Source organism: Arachis ipaensis, chromosome B7 (assembly GCF_059453495.1).
Source record: "Arachis ipaensis isolate K30076 ecotype BB chromosome B7, ASM5945349v1, whole genome shotgun sequence".
NCBI lineage: Eukaryota > Viridiplantae > Streptophyta > Magnoliopsida > Fabales > Fabaceae > Arachis > Arachis ipaensis.
Window position 1 is genome coordinate 3,680,646 of NC_142442.1, and position 25,832 is coordinate 3,706,477.

General features: G+C 31.8%; 3 protein-coding genes and 1 long non-coding RNA gene across 7 annotated transcripts; 2 read left to right on the forward strand and 2 right to left on the reverse strand.

Moving 5' to 3' along the window:
• Positions 1 to 7,666: 7,666 nt before the first annotated feature.
• Positions 7,667 to 9,521, reverse strand: LOC148550175 (uncharacterized). The gene has a single exon (XM_088494307.1). The coding sequence runs from the start codon at positions 9,519 to 9,521 to the stop codon at positions 8,010 to 8,012; it is 1,512 nt and encodes a 503-aa protein (XP_088350433.1). The 3' UTR covers positions 7,667 to 8,009.
• A 3,550-nt stretch (positions 9,522 to 13,071) lies between these two features.
• LOC107606507 (septum-promoting GTP-binding protein 1) lies at positions 13,072 to 17,474 on the forward strand. 3 transcript variants are annotated; one of them, XR_015891968.1, is made up of 7 exons: positions 13,072 to 13,586; positions 13,794 to 13,914; positions 14,290 to 14,386; positions 15,196 to 15,235; positions 15,755 to 15,838; positions 16,815 to 17,048; positions 17,102 to 17,474. XR_015891968.1 is itself a non-coding variant. In XM_088492484.1 (6 exons), exons 1-6 carry the CDS (start codon positions 13,245 to 13,247, stop codon positions 16,910 to 16,912), a joined length of 735 nt encoding a protein of 244 aa, XP_088348610.1. In that variant the 5' UTR covers positions 13,126 to 13,244; the 3' UTR covers positions 16,913 to 17,067. The 3 variants fall into 3 exon arrangements, 2 of the variants coding, with proteins under 2 accessions (XP_088348610.1, XP_088348609.1); XM_088492484.1 differs by lacking the exon at positions 17,102 to 17,474 and having other exon boundaries at positions 13,126 to 13,586; positions 15,802 to 15,838; positions 16,815 to 17,067; XM_088492483.1 differs by having other exon boundaries at positions 13,137 to 13,586; positions 16,815 to 17,474.
• Positions 17,475 to 19,991: 2,517 nt separating this feature from the next.
• LOC107609032 (uncharacterized) lies at positions 19,992 to 21,839 on the forward strand. The gene is made up of 2 exons (XR_001613050.3): positions 19,992 to 20,306; positions 21,064 to 21,839. It is a non-coding gene; the product is annotated as an uncharacterized LOC107609032 (long non-coding RNA).
• LOC107609031 (glucose-6-phosphate/phosphate translocator 1, chloroplastic) lies at positions 20,492 to 24,330 on the reverse strand. 2 transcript variants are annotated; one of them, XM_016310850.3, is made up of 5 exons: positions 23,319 to 24,330; positions 22,735 to 22,960; positions 22,190 to 22,412; positions 21,314 to 21,527; positions 20,492 to 20,857 (listed from the first exon to the last, which is right to left on the reverse strand). In XM_016310850.3, exons 1-5 carry the CDS (start codon positions 23,847 to 23,849, stop codon positions 20,846 to 20,848), a joined length of 1,206 nt encoding a protein of 401 aa, XP_016166336.1. In that variant the 5' UTR covers positions 23,850 to 24,330; the 3' UTR covers positions 20,492 to 20,845. The 2 variants fall into 2 exon arrangements, with proteins under 2 accessions (XP_016166336.1, XP_088349128.1); XM_088493002.1 differs by lacking the exon at positions 20,492 to 20,857 and having other exon boundaries at positions 21,287 to 21,527; positions 23,319 to 24,188.
• Positions 24,331 to 25,832: the final 1,502 nt, after the last annotated feature.

Below are 25,832 nucleotides of genomic sequence, written 5' to 3' on the forward strand. Positions count from 1 at the left end.
AGTTTTTAGCAATGTCAAACATCATTTTCCAATGTCTCATTTTCAAACTGGGCCTCCATTTTTCAAAATTGGGCTTTTAAGGCCCAACCTAGGTTTTTAGTTTTTAACAACTTAAGCCTAAACTCTTACACCAAGGAAAAAACCCATTAAACACTTAACCTAACCCAAAGAAAAATTGCCTTTCTTGTAATGTTATGAAACTTGGATTAATGGTCAATAAAAGATATAACTGTATAACCAATTAGAGTGGATCGAGTCTCGTCCGTTTAAATAAGTGTCGGAGGTTCAAATTCCGCGATAGACCCTTAAATGGAGCTCACATCCGCGACGAATTAATCATTAACATGTTACATGTATTATACTAACGAAAAGATAATATGAATTACAGTCAAGGAAGAATTTGAGACATCTATTTTTTAAGGACTAAATTGATGTATATATTATTTTTCAGAAATTATTTTGACTATTAGCCCTATAAAATTATTATGAGTTTGCACCATTTAAAAAAAAAATAATGTCAATAATGTATGTACATTTGTTTATTTATGAATGATTAGTGTTAGACATTCACATGTGTGTTTACTAAACAAGATCCAAAGGTAAAAATATGATTTCAAATATTGAATTATGGAACATATTAGGACAATGCATGGTGATGAAGTATGAGTTTATATAAAGTATATATATAATACTTGAATTTGGAGAAAAATTAGTATAAAGGTGAAAAAATATAACACAAATCACAATATATGTTTATAACATGTGATCATGTTTGTGCACAAGCTTTGAAGGACATTAGATTAATGATTGAATTCTAATATAAGAAAATGGAATCTGTTCAAATTTTAGTTCCCAATTGCATTGTTCATGTTGGGTTAAATCAGAGACACGTATTAGGCAGAAACTTTAATTTGTTGGAGAAATTAAATAATGTCCAAACTAACCCTATTTGGCGAAAAGCTTTCAACACAATCGAAAGTTTGTCAAGATATTAATTAATTAATTAATTAGTTGGATTTGATTTTGTAAATTTAACTGATTTTGTAAATTTAACTAAGTACAGACACTCATGAAAATCTAACTACTTTTGTGAAAAACCAATTGTAGTTAATTAAATGACCATGAGTTACGAGAATCTTAATCTACGTCATTATCCATAATACCAAACTACTTTTATATGTGGAACTCTAGTCTTATAGTGGAATATAATTATTCTGATGAGTTATTTATTTATATTTACTATAGCGTTTGGTGGGAAAACTTTTCATCATTTCATTATCCAAACTCCACAATCTATGTAACTAACAAGATAAAATTAAATAAATAAATAAACAAATAGTATAAAAGTTAGCTAGCTAGGTTGGTGGTTTTAGTTGATCTTTATAGTTATTGATACTTATTGAACTAAACCTTTAATCTATATACAAATCTAAAGGCTTAGTACCAAATGAATACAATAATATTATCATAAAAAGAACCAAAGGGCATGTCATATGTTTTTGCTTATAAGAATTTTTTAAAAAATGATATTTTGGATCTTAAAATACCATTAATAAAAAAAAATAAATGAAACAGACATGCAAAGTGTCCAAGCATATTTTGAACCAAGTTTTTAACTAAATTCTCGCCCGCCTTTTTTTTTTCGGACACAAATGGGCATACTTCTTCGATATATTGATATTGTTATTGTTTAATTTCTTTTTTTTTTTCTTCTTCATTCTCTTTTATTATCATTATCATCATGTTCGTCCTTTTCATTTTCTTTTTTTCCTAACCAATAAAATACGCATAGCACCTAACTAACAAAATATATTCACAATAAAAATTTGTGTATTATGTACAAAAATTTATGTATTATATACAAAATTTATGTGTTATATCAATAATTTTTTGTAGTCTTTAACAAAAAATTGTGTGCTAGAAAAAACATTAAAAAAAAAGAATAATAACATATGCATGTTTTTTTTCCGCTAAGTTTTATACTAACTTAATTGAACTTAATTACAAAATTATTTATACATATAGTATATTACTCTAAATGAAAATCTCAATTTGATGTATTGTATTTTAACTTGGACATTGTTTGGAGTAAGATTCCTTAATAATAATAAATTGAAACTACTTAGGTTTGAGATATGTGATGTACACACATGTGGTGGTGCTTTTCTCTTACAGAAATTAAAGTGAGAAAGATTGGAAAAAGTGAAATTGGTTTCCACGAACTCGTCTCGTGCTAAGGTTGCTGGTTTCGTGAATCACAATTAATTCATCTTTTCAAGAATAAGACACCATGCAATAGAAGCTAAGCCTAACAACTTATTGAACAATATATATAATTAATTTGAGTATTCGAATCTAAGTTTTATCTATGTATATAGCAAGTTAACAATTTATTATTTATTGTCTAATAAATTTTTTTTAAATAAAATTCTAATTCACAATAAATTAATTTTTAATCTGTTAAATTAAAAGATATCATTCTTAAATCAAATTATAATTTTTTTTAATCAGAGTTAAATTGACGATTCTCTTTATTTATAGAATTTAATTTTTATATATTATTAATATATAAAAATTTTATGTAGACAATTAATCGCGTATTGTTGTATCTATAAAAATAATTAATATTTAAATTTATATTTAAAAATCATCTAAACACATAAATTTAATTAGATAAATATATATAACTCTTTACACATCATTATATTAAAATTAATCTCTTATATTTATCTTTACCTTTTATTTAATTTTTTATTCACTTATTTTGTTAGTTTGTCTAAATATTATAACACCCTAAGAAGACTCTGTAAACTTGTTAGCAAGAACAATATAGTAGGGTGACTACGAGTCGGTTTGGTTTGGATTTATGGTAAAATTATAACTGAACCAATTAAAATGTAATTCGTTTGGTTTGGTTCGGATTTACATTTTTTTGTATATGTACTTGAACCAAACCAAACCGATTAAGAACGGATTGGTTCGATTCGGATAATTGGGTACCTGATGACTTTGAAATTCATAAAAAAAAAACAAATTTTTATCTTAAAAATTTAACAAGTACAATAAACATGTAACATCAATAGAAATAATCCAAACTGTTAAATACTAAATACATTAAAAACTAAACTTATTAAAATCCAAACATATTAATAATAAATAATCATTGTCTAATGAAAAAATCATATATATTTTTTTATTTTTTTATTTAATTAATATATGGTCGGGTTTGTGAGTCGGTTCGGATTTCACACCCCCAAAACCGATATTCGAACCAATCACTAACAAAAGTCATTAGTTTAGTTCGGATTGGACCCAACCGTTGATTTCAGAACCAATTTAATTAGTTCGATTCGGGTCCGAACGGATAATCGGCTACTCAATACCGTGCTCACCCCTACAATATAGTAGAAAACGGGCGAAGCAAATAATATCATGGAGATTGGTTGGTGCATCAAATGATGGAATCTTAAAAAATATTCATACAAGTGAAAGTATTATATGTTAAGAGGGAGATTCAAGACAACCAATCAAAATTTGACATATTTATAATTAATTTTATGTGCAATGTGTTTTTTAATCATAAAGTTTCTGTTGCAAGGGGAAAGAATAAGATAGATCATATATACAATGTTTGCAGGCTCATAGCAGCTTTTACCTTTTCTTACCAAATAGAATAGAAGATTATGCTAATTAACTTGGATTTAGATCCACCAATCAGATAATTAAGCATTTATATTTTTCCATAATTTGTCATTAATCATACCGAGATATTGATGTTCTACTAAACTCACATAAACAATATGGAGTCTTCTATGTATTAGCAAACTCAAATGTGAAATTAGTAATTAAATACTATAATCTAATTGACCCTTTTTTTTTTTTGTGACTGAAATAAATTAAACAAAGAAAAACAAAAGAAACAAAACAAGGAACTGCTTAAATAGAGGGACAGTCCCGTTTAAGACTACTCTTAAACTCCTCCCAAGGTGAAAGAAGCTCCACATGCAAAAGTTGTAACTTCATCGCCATCTTTGCCATAGTATCTGCCACCGTGTTTGCATCTCTCATAATCAAACGAAAGTCAACACGCCAATTCCAATGCATGATATCTCTTATTTTGAGCACCAGTGGATCAATAAACCCAAAACCATCTTGAGTAACAAGATTAAATGCTTCCACACAATCCGTCTCACAAATAACATCTCGTTGACCCACATCCCAAGCTAAGAGATATCCTCTCCAAATAGCAAACAATTCTCCTTGAAGAATACTATTACTCTCAATTATTCCCAAACACCCCCTTTGCCAGCTCCCATTACAATCTCTAATAACACAAGCAAAACCAACACTATCACCCGAACCAAAATAACTAGCATCACAATTAATCTTAAAAGTACCAATGGATGGGGGATTCCAAAAACCATTTAGAGTAGAGGGAAGGGACATACGTTGTAATTCAAAAATATTTCTAAGCTCCTTTTCTGAAGTTAATGCCAGACAAATGACTTTTTCCGGAGGCCAAGTTTCATGGGGATTAAAGATGTCGTTATTCCTTGCTCGCCATATCCACCAAAGTCCCGAAAAGAACTTTAACGGGTGCTCTCTGCTATGATACAAGAACCAGTTCTTTAAATCCAAAGGATGACAAGGAATATCCAACCTTTGCCAGACAAGCTGAGCTTTTGGACAATCCCGAATACAATGTATAACCGATTCCTGGCTAGAAAGACATCTTGGACACCTATTCGATGACGACATCCCTCTTCTAAAGCGAAAACTTGCAGTAGGAAGAGCCTCCTTAAGACACAACCAAGCCAAAAACTTATGCTTTTCCGGAACAAGCTGACGCCAAAGCCAAAGCCAATTCTCCCTCTCCTCCCAACCAAACAGCTGCTTACACAACCACAAGTAACCATTGCGTGAGTCATAGACTTTGGCAGCAGACCCACTCCAATACCAACCCACTTCCGGACCTGCTTGTTCATCTGGATTGTAAGAGAGAATATTATCTTTCAGATTTTGAGATAAAGGAGAATAAAGAGTATCCAAATGCCACCTACCAACCGACCAAATATCCTGTATCCGGAGATTCGAATCAGAAATGTGGACATAATCCATCTCATTAGATAACCGTCCTTCTCTCCTCCAGCTAGAAAACCAAAAATTCTGGTTCAAATCTCCAATACACCAAGCAAACCCATCCTTCAACACTTTCCAAGCCTTGCAAAGACACCTCCAAATGGGAGAGTCCTTGTTCTTAGGATAACTAAAACAGTCATATAGAGATGATCGGTATTTGGCATCCAATAATTGGATCCATAGCTTGTTTGGCTGCTGGAAAAAAGTCCAAACTAGCTTCCCAAGAAGAGCAATATTTACACAATAAGGATCTCTAATCCCCAAACCTCCATATTTTTTTGGAGTAACCAGTACCTTCCAACTAACAAGATTCAATCCTCTTCCATCAACTTGTCCTTTCCAAAGAAAATTCCTCATCATAGACTCCAATTTACTAATGATTCCTTTGGGAAAAATAGAGACCTGCATCTGGTACGTGGGAATAGCAGCGGCAACAGAATTAACCAAGCAGAGTCTACCAGCCCGATTGAGTAAACTCCCTTTCCAGCTTGCTAGCCTACTCCGAATCTTATCCAGGACACCATTGAAAGCTGAACGAGTCACTCTAGAATGGCTAAGGGTAACTCCAAGATACTTGCCCAAATCCTGGACAAATCTGATAGAGGATACCCCAGTGAAAACCTCTTTCCTTGTTGCAGAGACATTCTTGGAGCAAAGCGCTTTAGACTTCTCCACATTAATCTTCATCCCAGATGCTTTGCAAAAAGTCTCTAAAACCAACATCACATTTTGCACTTGTCTTTTTGTAGCTTTACAGAATAGAAGTAAGTCATCCGCAAACATTAAATGGGATATTCTTGGTCCCCCTCTAGAAATAGCAACCGGCTCCCACAAGCCCAAATCAACCTGATGACTAATAAAGCATGCCAGTCGCTCCATACACAACACAAAAAGATAGGGTGACATAGGGTCTCCTTGTCTAAGACCTCGGCTAGGAGTAAAGCCATTTAGACGACTCCCATTCCAAAGAATAGATAAGGAAGAAGCAGTGACACAATTCATAATCAAATTAAGTGTAGGAATAGGAAAACCAAAGCTCTTAAGGGTATGAGCTAAAAACCTCCAGTCAACTCTGTCATAAGCTTTCTCCAGATCAATCTTAAAGGCCAGTGTGCCTTTCTTTGATTTAGTCTTCTTCATAAAGTGGAGGACTTCTTGAGCAATAATGATGTTGTCAGGAGTTCCTCGTCCCGGAATAAATCCTCCTTGAAGCGGGCCAACAATCTCCGCAAGATGAGGACGAAGCCTATTAACAAGGACCTTCGTGATGATCTTGTAAACTACATTGCAGAGACTAATCGGCCTGAAATCTTTCATAGATACCGGTGATTCAACCTTTGGAATGAGAACCAGTAAAGTCTCCAACATTCTCGGATCAAGAGTAACACCGGAGAATGCCTGCTTAACCATCTTCCAAACATCAAGACCAATGATCTCCCAATATTCTTTGAAGAAGAAAGCTTGAAACCCATCCGGACCTGGAGCTTTAAAAGAGTTCATGTGAAAAACAGCTGTTTTGACTTCCTCCATAGTAACTGGTGCCGTAAGATTATTGCAAGTTTCCTCATTCAGAGAAGGAAGAGGCACATCACCAAGGCAACCCAAATCAACATCATCCAAATGACAGAATAAGCTTTTATAGAAAGACTCTGCTTCTTGACTCAGAACCTCTGGATCAGTTTCCCACACTCCATCCTTGAGAAAAAGGCCATGAATCTTATTATGCTTCCTTCGCGCAAGAGTTTGAATATGAAAGAATCTTGTATTCCTATCCCCGAACCTTACCCACTGCTCTCTGGACTTTTGGAACCATAGGAGCTCTTCTTGCACTAGAGTATTATTATAATCATCAAGCAACTGTTGCTCTTTCTGACGCAAATAAATACTATCCACCACTTCCAAACGCTTTTGTAAATAATTAATCTGCTGCTCTAATTCACATTTCTTAACAAAAATGTTACCAAATACCTTCGAGTTAAACTCTAGTGAATTCTTCTGTACTTCTGAAAGCTTGCCATGAATTCCTCTATTACCAGACCACCATGACTGGTTCACAATATCTTTATACCCAGGATGAGTAGCCCAAGCAGCAACAAATCGGAAAGGTCGATTCCCTTTAGGCTGAGGACGACCTTTACAACGCACCAGAATAGGGCAATGATCAGACTGAAGCCTATTTAAAACTTCTGCATAAGCCTCTGGAAAGATAGATAACCAACTACTATTTATACAGACTCGATCAAGCTTTTTTGCCACATCAACATAATTTTTCACCCTCCTGTACCAAGAAAACTGCCTCCCGATAGTCTTCAGATCAAACAAACCACTATCCCCTAATGAAGTAGCAAACATGTCTGCTCTTTGATGAGAAAATTGACAGCCCTTAGATTCATGAGAAAATTTGACTTCATTAAAATCACCAAGAACAATCCAAGGTCCTTGAAAAACCATGGATTGTGCAACAAGATAATCTCAAAGGAGAACCCTTTTATTAAATTGAGGACTGCCATAAATACCACTACACCTCCAAATTAAATTATCAAAGTGAACCTCAACAGTAACACCCTGATCAAAAGCATCAATGAACTTACAACAAACACCCTTCATAGAGGATAGAAACCAAATACCTCCCTTATGCCCCTGTGCCTCTACTATACCAACAGAGTGATACCCCAACCTTTCCCAAAATAATTTTAAATGCTGAAAAGGGGAGTGAGTTTCAACCACAATAAAGAAAACAGGTCTAAATTTCCTAACAAGTTCCTTACAATGCACCCGGGCTAACTTATTAGAAGCACCCCTAATATTCCAAACAATCATATTTAAACTATCCATAAATAATAGGGACAGAATAAATAAGAACATAAACTCTAAACAGAATCACCAACCTCAATAGGTGGTTTGTCCTGCGGTACTGGCACACTCTGATCCTCAATAATTGCCACCTTTGGACCCCCTGACACTGCACTTGCCATGCTTCCATCTACTAAGGTTTCCTCCGTTGTGCCACCATTTTTATCAACTGGCGAGTTCTGCAAGGAGGAAGGCCGAGGACGCTTCCGTAGAGAAATTCCACGACGTGCAGGAGTTCTGCGCGATGGAGATGGCGCAATTTCATGTTTTTCTTGCTTCCCCATCCTAATGCCAGTTGATTTGCCTCCATCACCATGCAAATTGGGCCTTGGAACCCTTCTCGAACCAAACTTGTGCTGCTTTCCATCTTGGTCCTTCAAACCTGATGACTGGCCCATTGTAAATTTTTTCTTACGCAGCACTTGTTGCCAGCCCTCTCCATCATCCATGCATGCCTCATTAACAAGACCATCAGGCACGTGAGGAGCCAATGATTCCGTAACCACATCCTTCCCTTTAACAACTCCTAATTTCTCACCCAAATCACGAGCTTCTGATTCAGCCTCTTTTTGAATCTCGTGATTGTTGTGTGGCACTAGTGTTGGGGCTTCATTATTTTTTCCATCACCAAAGGAATTTATGTTTCCTTCCAAGGACTCCTTCTCCATGCACAACGATTTATCATGCCCATACCGTGCACAAGTAGCACAAATCAACTGTAAACTCTCGTACTCCACTTCATAAGTCACACCCTCCACTATAATATGTTTGATTACAGGCAACTCAAGATTAATTTGAACACAAGCTCGGGCATATTTTCCTCTTTCTGCGAGCTTAGTAGCCAAATCTACTTTCACCGGAATCCCAATTGCAGAAGCAATTCGCAGCATTGCTTGTTCCTGGTAGCACCAAATTGGAAGTCCCGAGACTCGAATCCATACCAGCGTTGATCCAAAGGATTTTTCGCATGGCCTAAAATCCACATCCCATGGCTTTACTGCAACATAGTGACCGTCTATCAACCACGGGCCACCAAGAATGACTTTCTCACGATCCCCAGCAATATCAAATTTAACCAAAAAATATCCAAATCCCACATCCAACAAATCAAACCCTCCTTTGATGCGCCATACTATCCGGAGCTTATGCATGAGAGTCGTGTAGCCATAATACTTATCCAGCACCTTGATCACGATGGCTTCCTTATAAGGTTCAGCTAGACAACTCTTTGCCTCCTTGGTAAAACTGACACTTGGTGGACGAGAATCACCTTGCTTACCTGTCACCGTCGCGATACCATCCCCAGATAAAGACCCTACTAATGCAAAGGCCTTAGACTTTTCTGCACCAATAACTTTATCTCTAAAAGAGACCTTGGATGGCTTTCCTAACCCCTCTCGAGAAGAACCCTCCTTAACACCGGATACATACCCACCCACGCTCTCCCCCTTATCTCTTCCGATGGCATGGCCATCTTCCTCTCCGTGTTTCACCTTCAACCGCTCGCCCCCGCTTTCTCCTTCTCTCATTCTCTTTGAGTACGGAGTACGTACTCTTTCTCTGCTAGGGTTTTCTACAACTTAGTGATTTAATTTATCTAATTGACCCTTTAATATGTTATGTTGTTGTTGTTATTATTATTATGATTATATTATACCTAATTATTGGTTTATTTGTCACTGTAGTTGTAGGAAAAGGGCTATACTCAAATGTAAACATCCATCTTTATTTGATGCTATAAGCTTGGTTATTGACTTAATGAATTATATTAGAAGTGTTTAACATGCTAAATTTTTATTTTTGTTTTAATGTTTATGAGCAAGTGTCTTACTAATAAAATATATTATAGGATGCATTTCAAGTACTTCACAGTGTACGGTAATTCAATAATTTTAATCGTTAATTTTAATTATAAAATTATTATAAAATATATACATTATTAAAAACAACAACTAAAATAAATAGACTATCATATGAAGTACCTGAAACGAACGTTTTCTATATTATAAGGTATATATATGGCCTTAATTAAATTTAAAAGCTCTATATAATAGAGTTGTCAAAGGCGCTAATCAGTCTATTTAGAATTAAATGTACTGGACCGTTTAAATTCGTTTTATTTACAGGCCATAATTTTTTAGCTGAACCATTTATGGTCAGTTCGATGGATTAAACAGGCCAACCCGTTTATCTTTTTATTTTATTTTTTGAATAATATTTTGATAAAAAATATCACTTTTAAGTCAAAAACTTTTTAAAAATAATATTTATTTAGTTGATGGGTCAGATTTTCGAGTCGGATCGGGAAAAAAAATCAGCTAAAAGTACTATTTTTTTAAGAAATGCAAAAATATAATAAACGGACCATCTATTTAGCCTGCGAGCTGGCCTGTTTAACCCGTCACTTTTTTTGAATTAATCGGGTTCAGCCCGTTTAGCCAAAAATTTAAACGGACTTAATTTTAGAGTCAAAACTCACCCATTTAAATATATAAACGAAATGGCCCAATAAATTTGACTCATTTTGACTAGCCTACAATATGATTTACTCAAATTAATGAAATTATAATGCATATATTTATGCAGCATTTGAGTATGAAGTGGATAATTGGATTATTGAAGGCCTCAATAGTTAATGGACCCTCCACTAAAATCACCAAGCACGATACAGAATTTTACTATATTTTTTTTCTTTTCCCCTTTGGGAAAAACATTTATAGTTGCCTTCTTTCACTCATATCTATAACTGAATCATAATTAAACTTGATCTTGAAGGTTTTTTTTCCTCCCATGAGTCTCTAATATTAAATTGGAGTGCTCAAAGTGCCACCGATAGGACTATATCAATATATACTCCAAATTAAGGGAAAAAAAATTTATCCATTTTCTATTGAAAAGACAAATGATAAATATGAAAAAGCAATAAAAATTAAAAAAAATTAAAATTAATTATGCAGATTTTAAAACTAAAATAGCGTTTATTTTAAAATATTAAAACAGAGATTGAGATTTAGTCTTATATTTGTTGATCTAAAAATTAGTATTAAAATTTTAGTCTATATCTCTAAAATTTCAATATTTCACTACTTTTAAAAAGTGAAGACACATAAGACTAAAATTTTTGAAGATGAAAACTAAAATTTTAATAATATTTTATACCTAAAATACTTCTATTTTAATTAATTAATTTTAATTTTATTTTTTATACAAAATAAATTAAAACTTTATTCTTATTTTAATCTCTGTGTCTCACTTTATACTAAATAATTAAATATAATACTAAAACTTATTTTAATTTTTATCTCTCAGTCTCAGTCGCTCTTCGAATTGCTCTCTAAATGTACAAATGATTTTTTTTTCGGTAACAAAATCAGAATAATAATGGCTACAAATCTTAAGCAAGTTTAACAAAAATTTGAATAATAAAGTGTGAGGGACCAGAATGTAATCAAGTTCCATGAGGAGCTGAGGACTGAGGACGCCAGGTGGCTTTATCATGGATCCTCACCACACCAGATATTTACCCCCACAACAACATCGCTTTCCATTGTTTATCTTAGAAGCACCTCATCACAGATAAAACATTACAAAGTGCTTCCAGGATCTACACAAACATTATATATATATATTATAGAGAATAACACTTTCTATTAATATTAATTAACATTTTGAGTTTGTATCTTATTTTTATATTATTAAAATTTAGTATTTAAAATTGACTAAATATTGAATAAAATTAATAAATTTTATTAATCATTTATTCTTTTGTGATTTTTTAAAAAATCAATCGTTAACTTAAAACATTATAGGTTATAAATTATTTTTAAAATATTTTTTAAAAAATTTCAGTAGCCAGCAGTTTTAATCAAATTTAGTCATTATTTAACCAGCAAGTATAATTTTTTCTCAAATATTTCACACGCGTTTTATAAAATTTTATCTCTATCGCTCATTTCTTTTCAAATACGGAATGTTTACTGGTTCAAAATCTAAAAAAGTACTAGTTCTCTAGCACTGTTAAAAAATCAATCGTTAACTCAAAACATTATAGGTTATAAATTGTTTCAAAAGAATTTATAGAAAAATTTTAGTGGTCAGTAGTTTTAATTAAACTCTCATTATTTTGTTAGCAAGTATCATTTTTTCAAATACCTCACGCGTCTTATGAAATTTTACTTTTTAAATGTTGGTTGTTTGTTGGTTCAAAATCTGAAAAAGTCCTGATTCTCTAACATGGCTGAAAATTTATATCAATCCAAAATTATTGATTACATTTTTTATATACTTGAAAGTTAGTGTAATAAATTTATTCAAAATATACATAAAAAAATAATTCTTCAATGATATATTTATTAATGTATAATTTTAGTAAATTTGAGTAAAATCATCTATATAAAATTCAATAGTTGGATTGAAAAAATATATATCCTATAAAAATTGAATAATATAAATCCTATTAAATTTAGTGGAGTTTAGTGTATAAATAATAATTTTTTTATATATTTACAATAAGATAATTGAATTCAAAATTATTTATTAGAAAAATAAAATATTTACTATATTGATTTGTATCATATATATTATCATACACAAACTTAATAAATTAAAAAATTATATCATAATTTTTTTCTATAAGCATTTTATTTAAAAACTCTTAATAATAGTATTTTCCTTCTCTTAAACATATACCTCGTTAGGTGTTTTCCTCCTGTGCTATCCCACCAACGGCAATGTTAATTTCCCAAACTACCCTTGTCCACATAGCAACAAAGTAGCCGGCAATAAGGGAGTGTTTGGAAAACCAAATAAGAAAAATACCGGTCAACTGTCCCTTAAATCAAACAGTGACACACAAAGTCACATACACAAATAATTAAAAAGTTATGCTACGTGTACATTAAAATTAGTCACTAAAGTCAGTCATCAGTATCAAATACATACTAAAATATAAATATACATTGAAAATAAATTAAACTACACATGTATTTATACACAAATATATTGTAGCTGATTTTAATAGCTAATTTTAGTGTACAAATAACATTTTTGATAATTAAATACTCCCCCTATAGTCCTTGCGTTAGTTAGTGGGACCTAAAAAGAGAAAAAAAACCAAACACACCACACCACACCATAACAACACCATAAACAACAATATAGCTTCTATTGTTTTTTTTTTCTTTTTTTCTTTTTCCATGTCTATCAAGAATTACTTGTTATTATGAATAATACAATTGGTGTTCTCTTCTTCCATGGCGAACAAGATTAGAAGGAAGATGTCACAACTATGCAAGAGAATTGTTGAGGTTGATATAAGGTGGGGTGTGTTGCAAAGGGTATCTTTTGTTGGACAATTTTTTCACTTCATTTGGGATAGGCTTCTTGTTTGTTCTGTTGGAAAGAAGAGTAAATCGTCTCGGTATACGAGACTTCCCCTTGGGGATTCTTCTCTGGCCGTGGCCGTGTCAGACGACCACGACCAGGGATTCCACCACACATTGGTTAGCGAAAGTGGGTATGAAACGGATTCCGATTTGGTTAACTTGAAGATCAGTTTATTGGGTGATTGCCATATTGGAAAAACTACTTTTGTGGTAAGCAACTAAGCATGAATTACAATAATAATAATGTTATTATTAGTTCAATTAGTTTCTCTTTGCCTAACTTTACCAAACTCTTCTTTATTAATTGTGTTTAGTTTATAGGCTTCGAAACTATGGTTTAGACTTTAGACTGAAATTTATTTTTATTTTCATTGAAAATGTGATATGGACATTTCAACTGTTGGTTTTTGTGATCAGATAAAATATGTAGGGAATGAACAAGAGAAGAAGGGGTTGCAGATGGAAGGGCTAAATTTAATGGACAAAACATTGTTTGTTCAAGGAGCTCGTATTTCTTTTAGTATATGGGATGTTTCAGGTACATATATATATACTTTGCTTATTCTTTAATTCAACTTCTTCAATTCCATTTCTCTGTTTCTCTCTGTTTCTCTCTGCATGTGTTCTGCTACACTTTGCATTTTTAGTTTCTGTTTCAATTTTCTTTTCTTGGTTTGTTCTTTGTTGTGATGAGTTCATTAAGAAATATGTTGGGTTAATTTTGTCACAAGATTTATGAAGAAGTTTGTATTATCTAATATTTCTAATAATAATGAAGGAAGAATACATGACTATGTGTTAACTTATTAGTATTCTAAAAAATAGAATGAAAAAAAAAAATATATATATATATATATATGGATAACTGTTGTTGATGACAAGTTAATTGTGACATGTATGTTATTGTTGATAGGTGATAAAAAATCCTTGGATCAAATTCCCATGGCTTGCAAAGATGCAGATGCAGTTTTGATAATGTTTGATCTCACTAGTCGTTGTACACTCAATGGGTAGGTTTAGAAACATTATCTTATTCTCTTTTATATATATATAAAATAAAATTTACAATCTCGCTACGTTACCAACAATATTTCTGCTAATTTCTGCCAACTCTTATTTATAACTGTGTTTAATGGAAATATCTTTATGGATGTGTCTAATAAAAATGTCTTTTTTATGACTGTGTTTAATAGAAGTATCTTTATAGATATATTTTCTAGATGTGTTTCTTTATATATGTGTTTAAAATATAATAATTAATTATTGTTAGCAATAAATTAGCAGATAATATGTTGGTACTCTATATTTTTCCTAAAATTTAATTATCCTATTAGTTTTTATAATGTTACCAAATTTATAATTAGGTTTTTGTATTTTTTTTAATTAGATCCCTACACTATTTTTAATTTTGTAATTAGGTCTTTATCAATATAAAAAACGTTAGAATTAATAGAATATTTTTTCGTAAATTAAAAGTACCGACAATTAAATATTTCATTAGATCTTTGATCATATATTTTTTTAAAAAAATCTATTAATTTTAATGTTTTTGACACCAAAAAAACTTAATTACTAAATTAAAAGTAGTGAAGGAATTTAATAAAACTCGAACTTACAACATTTTAAGTAAGTATGGAAAAATTATGTCATTTGAACTATAGCTCATTCGCGACATTAATAAAGTAGTTAAACAATAAAATAACTCAAAATATTATTAATATTATTATGGAAGCTTTTTAATTTAGTAACGTGATGGAACAAGTAAGTAATGAGTTTCTTTTTCCTAATATAAATGGTGTGTGTGTTTTTTAATTTGCAGTGTTTTTGGATGGTATAGTGAAGCAAGAAAGTGGAATCAGGTACCATAATACTATACCCAACACCAGCCACTAGAAAATTTAATTACTATAATTTTACGTGGTCTATACTTTTCGAATTGCTTCTCTTCAGTAGTGAATTATTCAATTCACTTTCGTAAAGTTAACATCATCATTAATTAAAGTGTATAGTCTCATATGCTTTTCACATGTGCATCAAAAGCTTTTTCAAAGGAACAAGTACAATACACATTATTATTGATGTATGGGGCTTTATTAAATAACTAAATAATAATTATTTTTTGGTGACTAAATAAACAATAATTATTTAATATGTATTGAGATAAATAATAATAAAAGAAATTTACATAAATAATTCAGTATATGTTATTATATCAACAAAATGAATTAATTTTTAAATTTGTTACTTAAAAAGTTATTTAAATTTATTAATTTAAACATTTTATACTAATAATGTATCAAAATTAAACTCTATTATTTTTTATTTTTTTGTGAGATTATACTGTCTTGAAAATATGATCATTATTGTTATTCATGCAGACTGCAATTCCCATTCTAATTGGAACAAAATTTGATGATTTTGTTAGGCTCCCCCCAGATTTACAATGGACAATTGTCACACAGGTAATTTATGTAATTTATATTAAAATTTGGTAACAAAAGAAAAAAAAAACAAACAACTATAGGATATATTGATATATCATCTTATTATTTTGGCATGCATCTTCATCATCATCTTCATCCTATATGATATTTTTGCATAAATATAAAAACCTTTAATTGACTTGTGAAGATGATGAAGAATTCTTTTAGTAATGGACAAGGGTCTCTTTTTAGAAACTCAGCATCATTAGTTGACATTTACTAAATCAAATTCTCTGAGTTTCCGCGTTTGGCACAAAAATTTGGTCCTACATGTTTATTATTTTAAGTAGATTGTCACTTTCTATCATCATATATACCATACATATATATTATATTATAGGAAAAATTTCAAGTATACTAAATACACTGATATTCTAATAATTTTAAACGTTGATCTTAATCATAAAAATATATATAATATATATTAATTAAAATTAATGATTAGGATTATTGGAGTATTAATATTCTAGATATATTTAAAACTTTTTTTATATTATAAAAAAATTTTCAAATATTCATGGAATATTAGTATTTTAATAATTTTAACCGTTAATTTTAATTAATATATTATATATTTTTTTTATAATTAAAATTATCGATTAAAATTATTAGACTATCGGTATTCCAAAAACATTTAAAATTATTGAGTGAATATCCCACCCAGTCCCTGACAATTATCTCGAAAGAACGAGGCTCCTAAGAAAAAAAAATACCCAATCCAGTCCCTAATTCTTTTTTGGGACTGATGTGCCAAAAAAATACCATTGATTTTTTTTGGCATAGGGCCTGTTGTTCTTTTGAGGTAATTGTCAGGGGCGAATTGAAATTTTTTTGTCAAAGACCTCGTTGTCTTTCGAGATAATTGTCAGAGACGGTTTTTCTCAAAATTTTATTTCTATATTATATACCTTGTTTTTTTTTTCCTCTAAATCTAAGTAGAGTGCAACTGATACAGGCCAGGGCTTATGCAAGGGCTATGAAGGCAACCCTATTCTTTTCAAGTGCAACACACAATATAAATGTCAACAAAATCTTCAAATTCATCATGGCTAAGCTGTTTAATTTGCCATGGACGGTAGAAAGAAATTTGACTGTGGGAGAGCCCATTATTGACTTCTATTGATTCATTTCGTGTGTGTACATACCTGCGGATGAAGAGGAAAAAGAGAAAAAAAAAAAAAAAATATCAATGCAAGTTGACTAAAGTCTATCACCATTCACTATATAAAGTATCTAATTTACATATTTCTCAAATTTAGGCCATTTTGATTACATCTTTATTTAGAGGGTAGGTTAGATAAATGGTATGACTAAATTTTATGGGGCTAGTAACTACACTAAGTTCCCCCTAAGCCAAAACAGCTACTCATATTGGTGGGTTCTAGTATAATTATATTATAGTGATTATATAAGTGTGTTAAAATTAAAGTTACACTTTTTTATATTTTTACTTTTTTAAAACAACACTAAAACGTTATTTTAATTTTAGAAACACTTTTTAAAATATTATAGTCATGTAATATAATCATACTAGAATAACCCACTCATATTTTCTTATTGCGAGATCATGTATTATCTTTAAGTAAAATTTTTATACATAGATTTCCTTTTATCACTATGTGTATAACTTTTTTTAGATTTTTTTTTTACTTTTCTATCTTTCATTTAATCCATGGTCTGAATTAGATATTTTGTCGATTTTTTTCTTATATGTCTAAACTATCTGAAGACGAAATTCTATCATCTTTTCAACAATAAGTCCTACTCTAACTTTTCTTCATATGTTTTGTTAAATGTTTATAGCATCATCCCAAAAGCAAACAAAAAAGAGAGAAAGATGGAGATCAAGATGGCAGTAATCTTTGCTTCATTTGTATCCAGTTTTATGTTATTCTTTTTTTTTTTTTTTTGTGTTTTATTATCCTCTATATATATATAACCGTGGCCAATTCATGTTTGCCACAGTTTTTTCAAGTAGGGCAACTGTGGCTAAAGTGTGTTTTTTACTTTCTCAAACCCTCGTTTTGATCTATTATAAGTACACAACGAACTACATTAAAAATTATTAAAGTACGTATGTGTACGTAGCGCTAGGGGTGTTCAAATACAAACCGATCCAAATTAAACCGTTCATTCAATCTAATTCAAACTGAAAACCGATTAAAACCGCACTAATTCGAATTTGATTGGATCTTATTTTTTGCAAACCACTAGATCGGATCGGATTTTGGATCTACTTTTCACAACCGATCCAATCCAATCCAAACCGCACAATGTGTTATAATATTATTATTTTATTATTATGTTTACAATTATAGTTATAACATATTCAATTTGTTATATATTTTTATATTTTTCATGTATTATTATTATTTAATAGATGTTTTATGTTCAAAATGTGATTTATTTATTTATTTTAACTAACCTATAATTTTATTTCTGTTGTTATGTTATCGTTAGTTTTTTAAGATATTGTTAAGACTTGCTATGTCATTATTGGTTATTTGAAATTTGAAGTTGAGATTTATTATATATATTTAATTGTTTTAATTTACAAAACCGCAAATCCAATCTAATCCAAACCGCTCGAAATTGGATCGGATCGAATTGGATTTTTTTAAAAAAATCATCCAATCCAAACCGCACCGCAAGTAAACATAGTGTTCGGATCGGATGAGTTTTTGACTCAAAACCGATTCAAATCGCACTGCGAACACCCCTACGTAGCGCTCTACGGATACTTTGGAATTTGGATAGGGGTCAGCACAGGTCGGTTTGGTTCAGATTCAAGGTAAAATTAGAACCGAACCGATCAAAATATAATTGGTTTGATTTGGTTCGAATTTGTAATTTTTTGTGCATGTACCCGAATCAAACCAAACCGATTAATAACGGATTGGTTCGGTTCGGGTAATTGGGTATCCGGTGACTTTGAAATTCACAAAAAAACAATTTTTTATCTTAAAAATTCAACAAGTACAATAAACATGTAACATCAATATAAATAATCTAAAGATGTTAAACACCAAATACATTAAAAACTAAACTCATTAAAATCCAAACGTATTACTAGTGAATAATCTCATTAAAAGGCACTAAAAGCCATATATATATATATATATATATATATAATCGGGTTCACGGATTGGTTTGGATTCCGCACCCCCAAAACCGATATCCGAATCAATCATTAACAAAGGCTATTGGTTTGGTTCGGGTTGGACTCGATTACCCGTTGGTTCCAGAACCAATTTAATTGGTTCGGTTCGGATTCAGACGGATAATTGGTACCCATTACCCGTGCTCACCCCTAAATTTGGATCGCAAACTTTGTTATTGATATCATTAATCATTTCAAAGAAATATAAATTTGTCGTCACAACTTTGATAATTAAGTACCTTATCTTCTACCTTACCCATCATCTTGTCTTGTAATACTAATGTCACAAAAGCGGCAAAAAATTGGATTGTATCTTCTTGTCTTCATTCTTCCTTTGTTCGTACATATGAAATAATAATCTATTACTTGAAATATACTAATTATTTTGTAGATTTTATATCATTATTGTATGGATGCAAATTTATCCTATATATAGTAACTACTAACTTGATATGAACTAAGCCAAATCTCTATAGTACTCGTCATTCGTCAATTGGTTGTTAATACCGGATTACTCTCCTCTAACACAAAAGAGGTTGATAATATAAAGTAAAAAGATTAGTGTTTAGTCACCGTTAAATTAAGATAATGAGATTAGTTTTTGTGTATACAGCAACTCATAGGTAGTGGCAGACTCTTAAATAGATCTCAAATTTACGACAAATTAGTCATTGACTTGTTAGATGGGCAACAAAAAAAAAAAAAAAAAAGAAGATAACGAGACTCAGCCGATGTAAGTTACAAAATCTCTATAGTCCTCGTCAATTGGTTGTTCATAGTTCATACCCATAATTTACAAAAATAATACAACAAATTAAATAAACCTTGATAAATATTAGGTTAAATATGTTTCATAAGTTTCTATGCCTTGATAATTGCAAAGAATTACTAATTTGTTTCACAGGTGTAAGTTTAGAGAATAATAGATATAAATTGAATTGACCATTCAAAAAAAAAAAGTATAAAAACCAATTAAAGATTTTAGTATTTTGCTCTATTTTATCACAATATACAATTTCAACACTTATCTGATTTTCTCTAATTACTTATTCTTATGTTGCACTAATTGGATTTGTCATAATCATTTTGGAGCATTGATCCAGTACATCTTAAAACCTTATCCACAAAAATTTATCTTGGGGCTTCAATGGCCTCAAAAACATCATCCAGACATCCACAAACTACTACAAACTTCAGCATATGAAACTCTGAAACAATATTAGCTCAAGCTCAATGATTTTATTTTAGGACCTTCAATCTTCCATTGCTGCTTCCAGCATTGAACTGGTTTGTCTCTCTTCTTTCCTTCCCCAACTTATGTGAAAGGCATGCTTCTTATACTTACTTTGAATTTTATTGGAATTATTTTTGTTTAATATGCACCTTCATATATAGTTCATATATAATAGCACCTTGATGCCATTGTAGTGAATTAATGTTATGCAAATCATATCAATAGCATCATACTAGGATTATTAAAAATTCCATATTATAAAGCAGTGTGTTTGAGAAATTATTCTCAAACTACATGAAATATAAACTTGGATTCCTCCAACTTATGATGATGATGCAGAAACTGAAAAAAGCACCCTTCTTCCCCCCAAAATAAAAGTGAAAAAAACAAAAAGACTAACCAACTTTAAATTGACATTGTTCCTCAGCATATCATTATTAATATCTATATACACAAATAGAGAAATAGCCGGATCATCCAGTCTTACCAAAATCAAGCCATTCAAAACCAACATTCTCATAATTGGCTGAGTTTGATAGAGGTGAAAAAAAAGAGTCCTTGGAGTATTCTTAACTTCTTTGCAGTTTGCACCCTACTGCTTTGCCTGCGAAATGCGAGTACAAACGAAAATCAGAGCATGTATAAAATACCAATAGTGGAGTCGGCTATATAGATCAAACAACAGTTAGTGTCGTATCATAAATCATATCTGCATTTAAACCATTTATATTTAAACCTCTTTTAATATTTTCCATCTATACAATATGCTACTATATTGACAAGCAATTTTCTATTTTTCATTTTTCCAAGGTGGTTGCAACTTGCAACTCCATTTGAAGATGTCGAAACAGATGAGGGACCATCAGAAGCCTCAAATTTAAAAGGGGAACCAATTCATATTCTCCACTCATGTTCTTGAGAAGAGATGGTAATAGGCAAGTAATAAACAATGGTGGGTTCAAACCAATCGCAAGTAGGTGATAATTCGAACTACAGAAACTAATCAGGTCACCTTGGATGGCAATATTACTGACTAAAGAAGTTTGTTTGTCGGGTTTACCTGTGAATACAAGAAGGTTCCAAGGATAGCGATGGCAGCTCCGAGTGCATTGACGGGTTGAACTGGTGTATGGAAGATAATGATTGAAGAAACTATAACAGATATACGCTTCATGGTGTTTCCAATGCTAAATGTCAAAGGAGAGATCTCATCCAAAGACATGTAGGACACCTGATTGTACAGATGATAAAATACGCTCTGAGCCGCCAACCACCTGTAAAACACAGTTATCAGCCGTACATTTAGTTTTCAGAACCAAAAGAGTAGATACCTCCAAATCAAAAGTTCAAACATATTAAACAGATCTTGTCAACTTTATAATTAGCTGCAGAATAGGTTTATTACTTAATTCTAATTGCATAGCAGCATAAGTGAGGTACTTCATCACATGTCTTTTGCATCTAAACAAAAATTAGTTATACTCTCACACATAGAGACTCCTCTCATGTATATGTATCTCAAAAAACAAATAGCTAACTGTTTGAGAAATATCAAATAATTTGGAATGGAAAAGTTTAGGAGGCTAGCAACTTTTTCAAATTTTGGCCAGCATGTAACCAACAAAGAAAAGTGAACCATTGGATGAAATCTCACACCAATCTCACACCATTAAAATCATCATTGATGGTTATTTGATGGTTATAAATCACAAAAGTTGCTGGCCCCATAACACTCCTCATTTGGAATTTCCCTAAAAGGACAGAAAAAGAAATGGAGAAGGCAATAGTTTGTTTATATCTAATCAAAGATCATGAAAACTTCAAGATATCATCTTATGTTCAGTTGAAAATATAGAGACAGAGATTAAGAAGATTGAAGCTGGCATAGCAAACATAATAGGGATAACATCAGATTGAGCAGTCATCTTTTATTTACCATATAAACTGAGGTCCGATCTGCGAGAGGGCGGTTTGCCATCCAGCTGCCCACATCTGTGGCCCCTCCACAGCAATTGCAAATGGTGTGAGAATTACCAATGACAACATAGATAAACAAGCGTAGTAATTCATTCCGCTGACAGAATTTCCCTTCATTCCCTTCTTTGAAAAGATATTACGGAAAACAAATGCCAAATTTGATATCATAGCCCCCATAAAACCTGTAATAAAAAGGTCAAGAAATCCAAGTTAGAAGGGCGAAAAATTACTACTAGTTGGTAACTTATGAGAAATACATTCATGACAACATCCTCTAGAGGCATATGCACTCAAATATATAATAGCACATGTAAATTGTGTTAATAGGAATACAAGAATGTTGACTCAATAACTTAAAAGCATACTTTCATTTCTCTGAGTTAAAGTAAAATTCATGTTAGTTTCTCATCCTATCTCCAAACTCTTGCTATGACAAAATAACAAAATGCAAAAGAACATGATGGAATTAGCAAAAGTTCTTCAGAAGAAACGTTGCATATTTACCAATCATGTTGAAATTGAGCTCAGTCACAGCGGCAAGCGCACATCCACCGATGATCGGAATCAAAGACAAATAAACCGGCACCGGAAAGGTTTCACCCAAGATAAATCTGGAAACCAGTACACTGAAAGCAGGTTCCCCACTCTTGATGATATGAGTGAATGATACTGCAACCTTTGACATACTAACTGTTGCTGCTACATGTCCTATTGTATGTGCAACAGCAACCTGAAGCCAAAAAATAATAAAGAAAAAATTAAACACTAAGGTCCTTGTTCATCTATGAATATATATATACATAAAAATTACAGGGAAAAGCTGAAACTATTTATGAAAAATAAAATTCTCAGACAAAAACTCCATCCTATTGATCTACATAGTTTATAATGAATTAGAATCAGCAACCTTGTCTGAAGTCAAACCACATAGAAATCCAGAGATGGGACCAAAATTGTTAAATAGAAAACAGAACAAAACAAAACTCCATGCATGAACAAACAAAAACATTGCTTTCACTTCTTGCCATCAAAATTTAATTGTATTCTCAGGAAACAAACAAAGAAACAAAAGTCCAGCCATCACTTACAGGGAACAAGGTCTTCCAAAACTCAAGATCAGTCTTAGGAGCCTCAGCAATCCTTGTGGCCCATGAAATCAACATCATGAGAGAACCACATGCAAGTGAGAGTGTTGAAGTGAGCCAAGGGTAAGGGTAAGCATTCAACACCTTCTTGTTATATATATTGAACACCACATTCAAAGCCCACCATGTTGCAAAGTATATCCCAATCTTCACCTTCTTAGCTGCCTCTGATGGAACCTTAGGAGAAGAAGCTCCTGCTCCTTCAACCTCTGATCTATCAGCCTCATATGCACCACAAGTCACAAACTCACTCTTCTCACGCCTCACTGAAAGGTTCCCAACACCACCAATAACAGCAGAAAGGTGCAGTGGCTTTTGCACCGAAACAAGAGATCTCTGTGATCTCTTCTCTCTTGTGATCATGGAAGGCAAAACAAGACTCCGTGACTGAACCTGGGTTGGACCCTTTCCACGGAAAACAAGCCCGGAGCCTCTGATCCCTGTTATTCCGGGTTGTTTCACCGTGCAGATCATTGTGTGATCGATGATAGGGTGGGGAAAAAAACGATAAAAATCTAAACTTTCCGATGAAAAGCTTAATGGGTTGTTGTTGTTGTAAATAATGATTGAATGCAAAACAGTAAAAAAGCAACAAGGGATCTGTTTTTATGTGCGTGTCAGTGTCAGAACCGTGAACTGAACTCTCTCACACACACGGACCCTGTCCCTTAAACACTGTTGTCACTTGTGATTTGTGAATGTGATGATGATGGTATTTAAGAATCTCTTAAACTCTATTATGATCTAGGTTTTGACCTTGATGCAGTTCTGAACGGTGTATGCAAAAATCAGAGTGAGTGTACTGCAATAATGCACACACATAAATTAGATCATTATTACGTATAATATATATTATTAATTTATTATTGAATGATTGATGATTAATTTAGGAAAATATCAGGCATCTAATTATTATAGGGAAAATTTGTAAGTTTATTTAAAGAAATGGTACATTGGAATCTGAATGAACAAAAGTAAACAATAATAGGGGCTTGGTCAAATAGGGTTGGAGATAGCTTACATTTTCTACTTGGTACTATCATTATAATAATTGTCAAGCTTGGATGCATGCACGAACCAAATTATATTACTAATTTACTATATTTTGATGTGGTTTGTGAGGTTTGGTGGTGGAGGCGTTTTTAGGGGATTTGGTGGCTATGTTGCAATTAGGGGTGTGCATGGGTCGGGTGAAATCAGGTTTGATGTGACCTATCCGACCTGAAATATATACCGGATCTATTTATTAGACCCGAACTTGACTCTAGACCCGATGAAACCTATACACTTTCGGGCCACGATTATACCGGGTAAAAATCGGGTGAAAATCGAGCCGTTAACATTACATTATCTTGATACCTTCTTATAAACTAACATATGAAAATATCCAAATTTTCAAGATTTTAACCATTATTTGACATGGTAAAATTCACTTAGAAAAATATAACAAGAACCAACTCTTCTCTAAAATTAAAGCATAACCATAATCAATACTAATATTGTCTAATAACACCAAATATTTAAATGAATACAAATAACACAATATTATGCATTAGTCTAAAATCTTATGCATTTCAAACATAAAACATTAACTTATAGTCTTATAATAACTAATAACACAAAATATTAAGGTTTACAATACTCAAATTTCACATAAGAATAGCCATCATCTATCACTAATAACACAAAATATTAATTGTGTATGATGACCAAGCTACCGGGCCGACTTCGGGTGAGCCGAGCCATGGCCCGGACCTGACCCGAAAAAATGACTGGATCTATTTTTAATACCCTTACCCAGTCCTAGACCCGATGAAATCACACCAAAATAACTCCTAAAGTGTTTGGGGTCGGACCGGGTCTTCAAACCGGACCGAGCCATGCACACCCCTAGTTGCAATCTACAAGAAAGGTTTGGACTGAACAAATATATTTGTTTATACAAAATAAAAATAAAATTGGATTGATTTAGTTCAAATTTGAGGAAAAAAACAAATTTGAATTGAATTAATTTAAGTTTCGAAACATTTTAAATTTTAAATATAACACTAAATGTCTAAATTTGAATCAATATTAGGCTCGTTTGGTTTAATTTTTTAGGTTTAATTACATGTTCCCACCAAATTTTGTATAGATTTTATGATAAAAAATATTCTGTTAAAATTAATTATTATATTTTTTTGTTTTTTACGGTACCTTTCAATCTAGTATTATATATTTATTTATATTTATATATATTATCTTTATAAGTCTACTTTTTTTTTCTTTTGGGTGAATTAATATAAGTCTACTTTCATATATTCTCTTTCGTTCAATTTTGGAATCATAAAGTAGGTGGTGGACTTTCCTCTATTTTTATTTTATAGATATTTTGTTTGGTCTTAATTTTTTGTAGAATAAAATAATTGGGCCATGAGTACTGTGAATTTGGGCCCATTATGCAATAGGCCCAATATA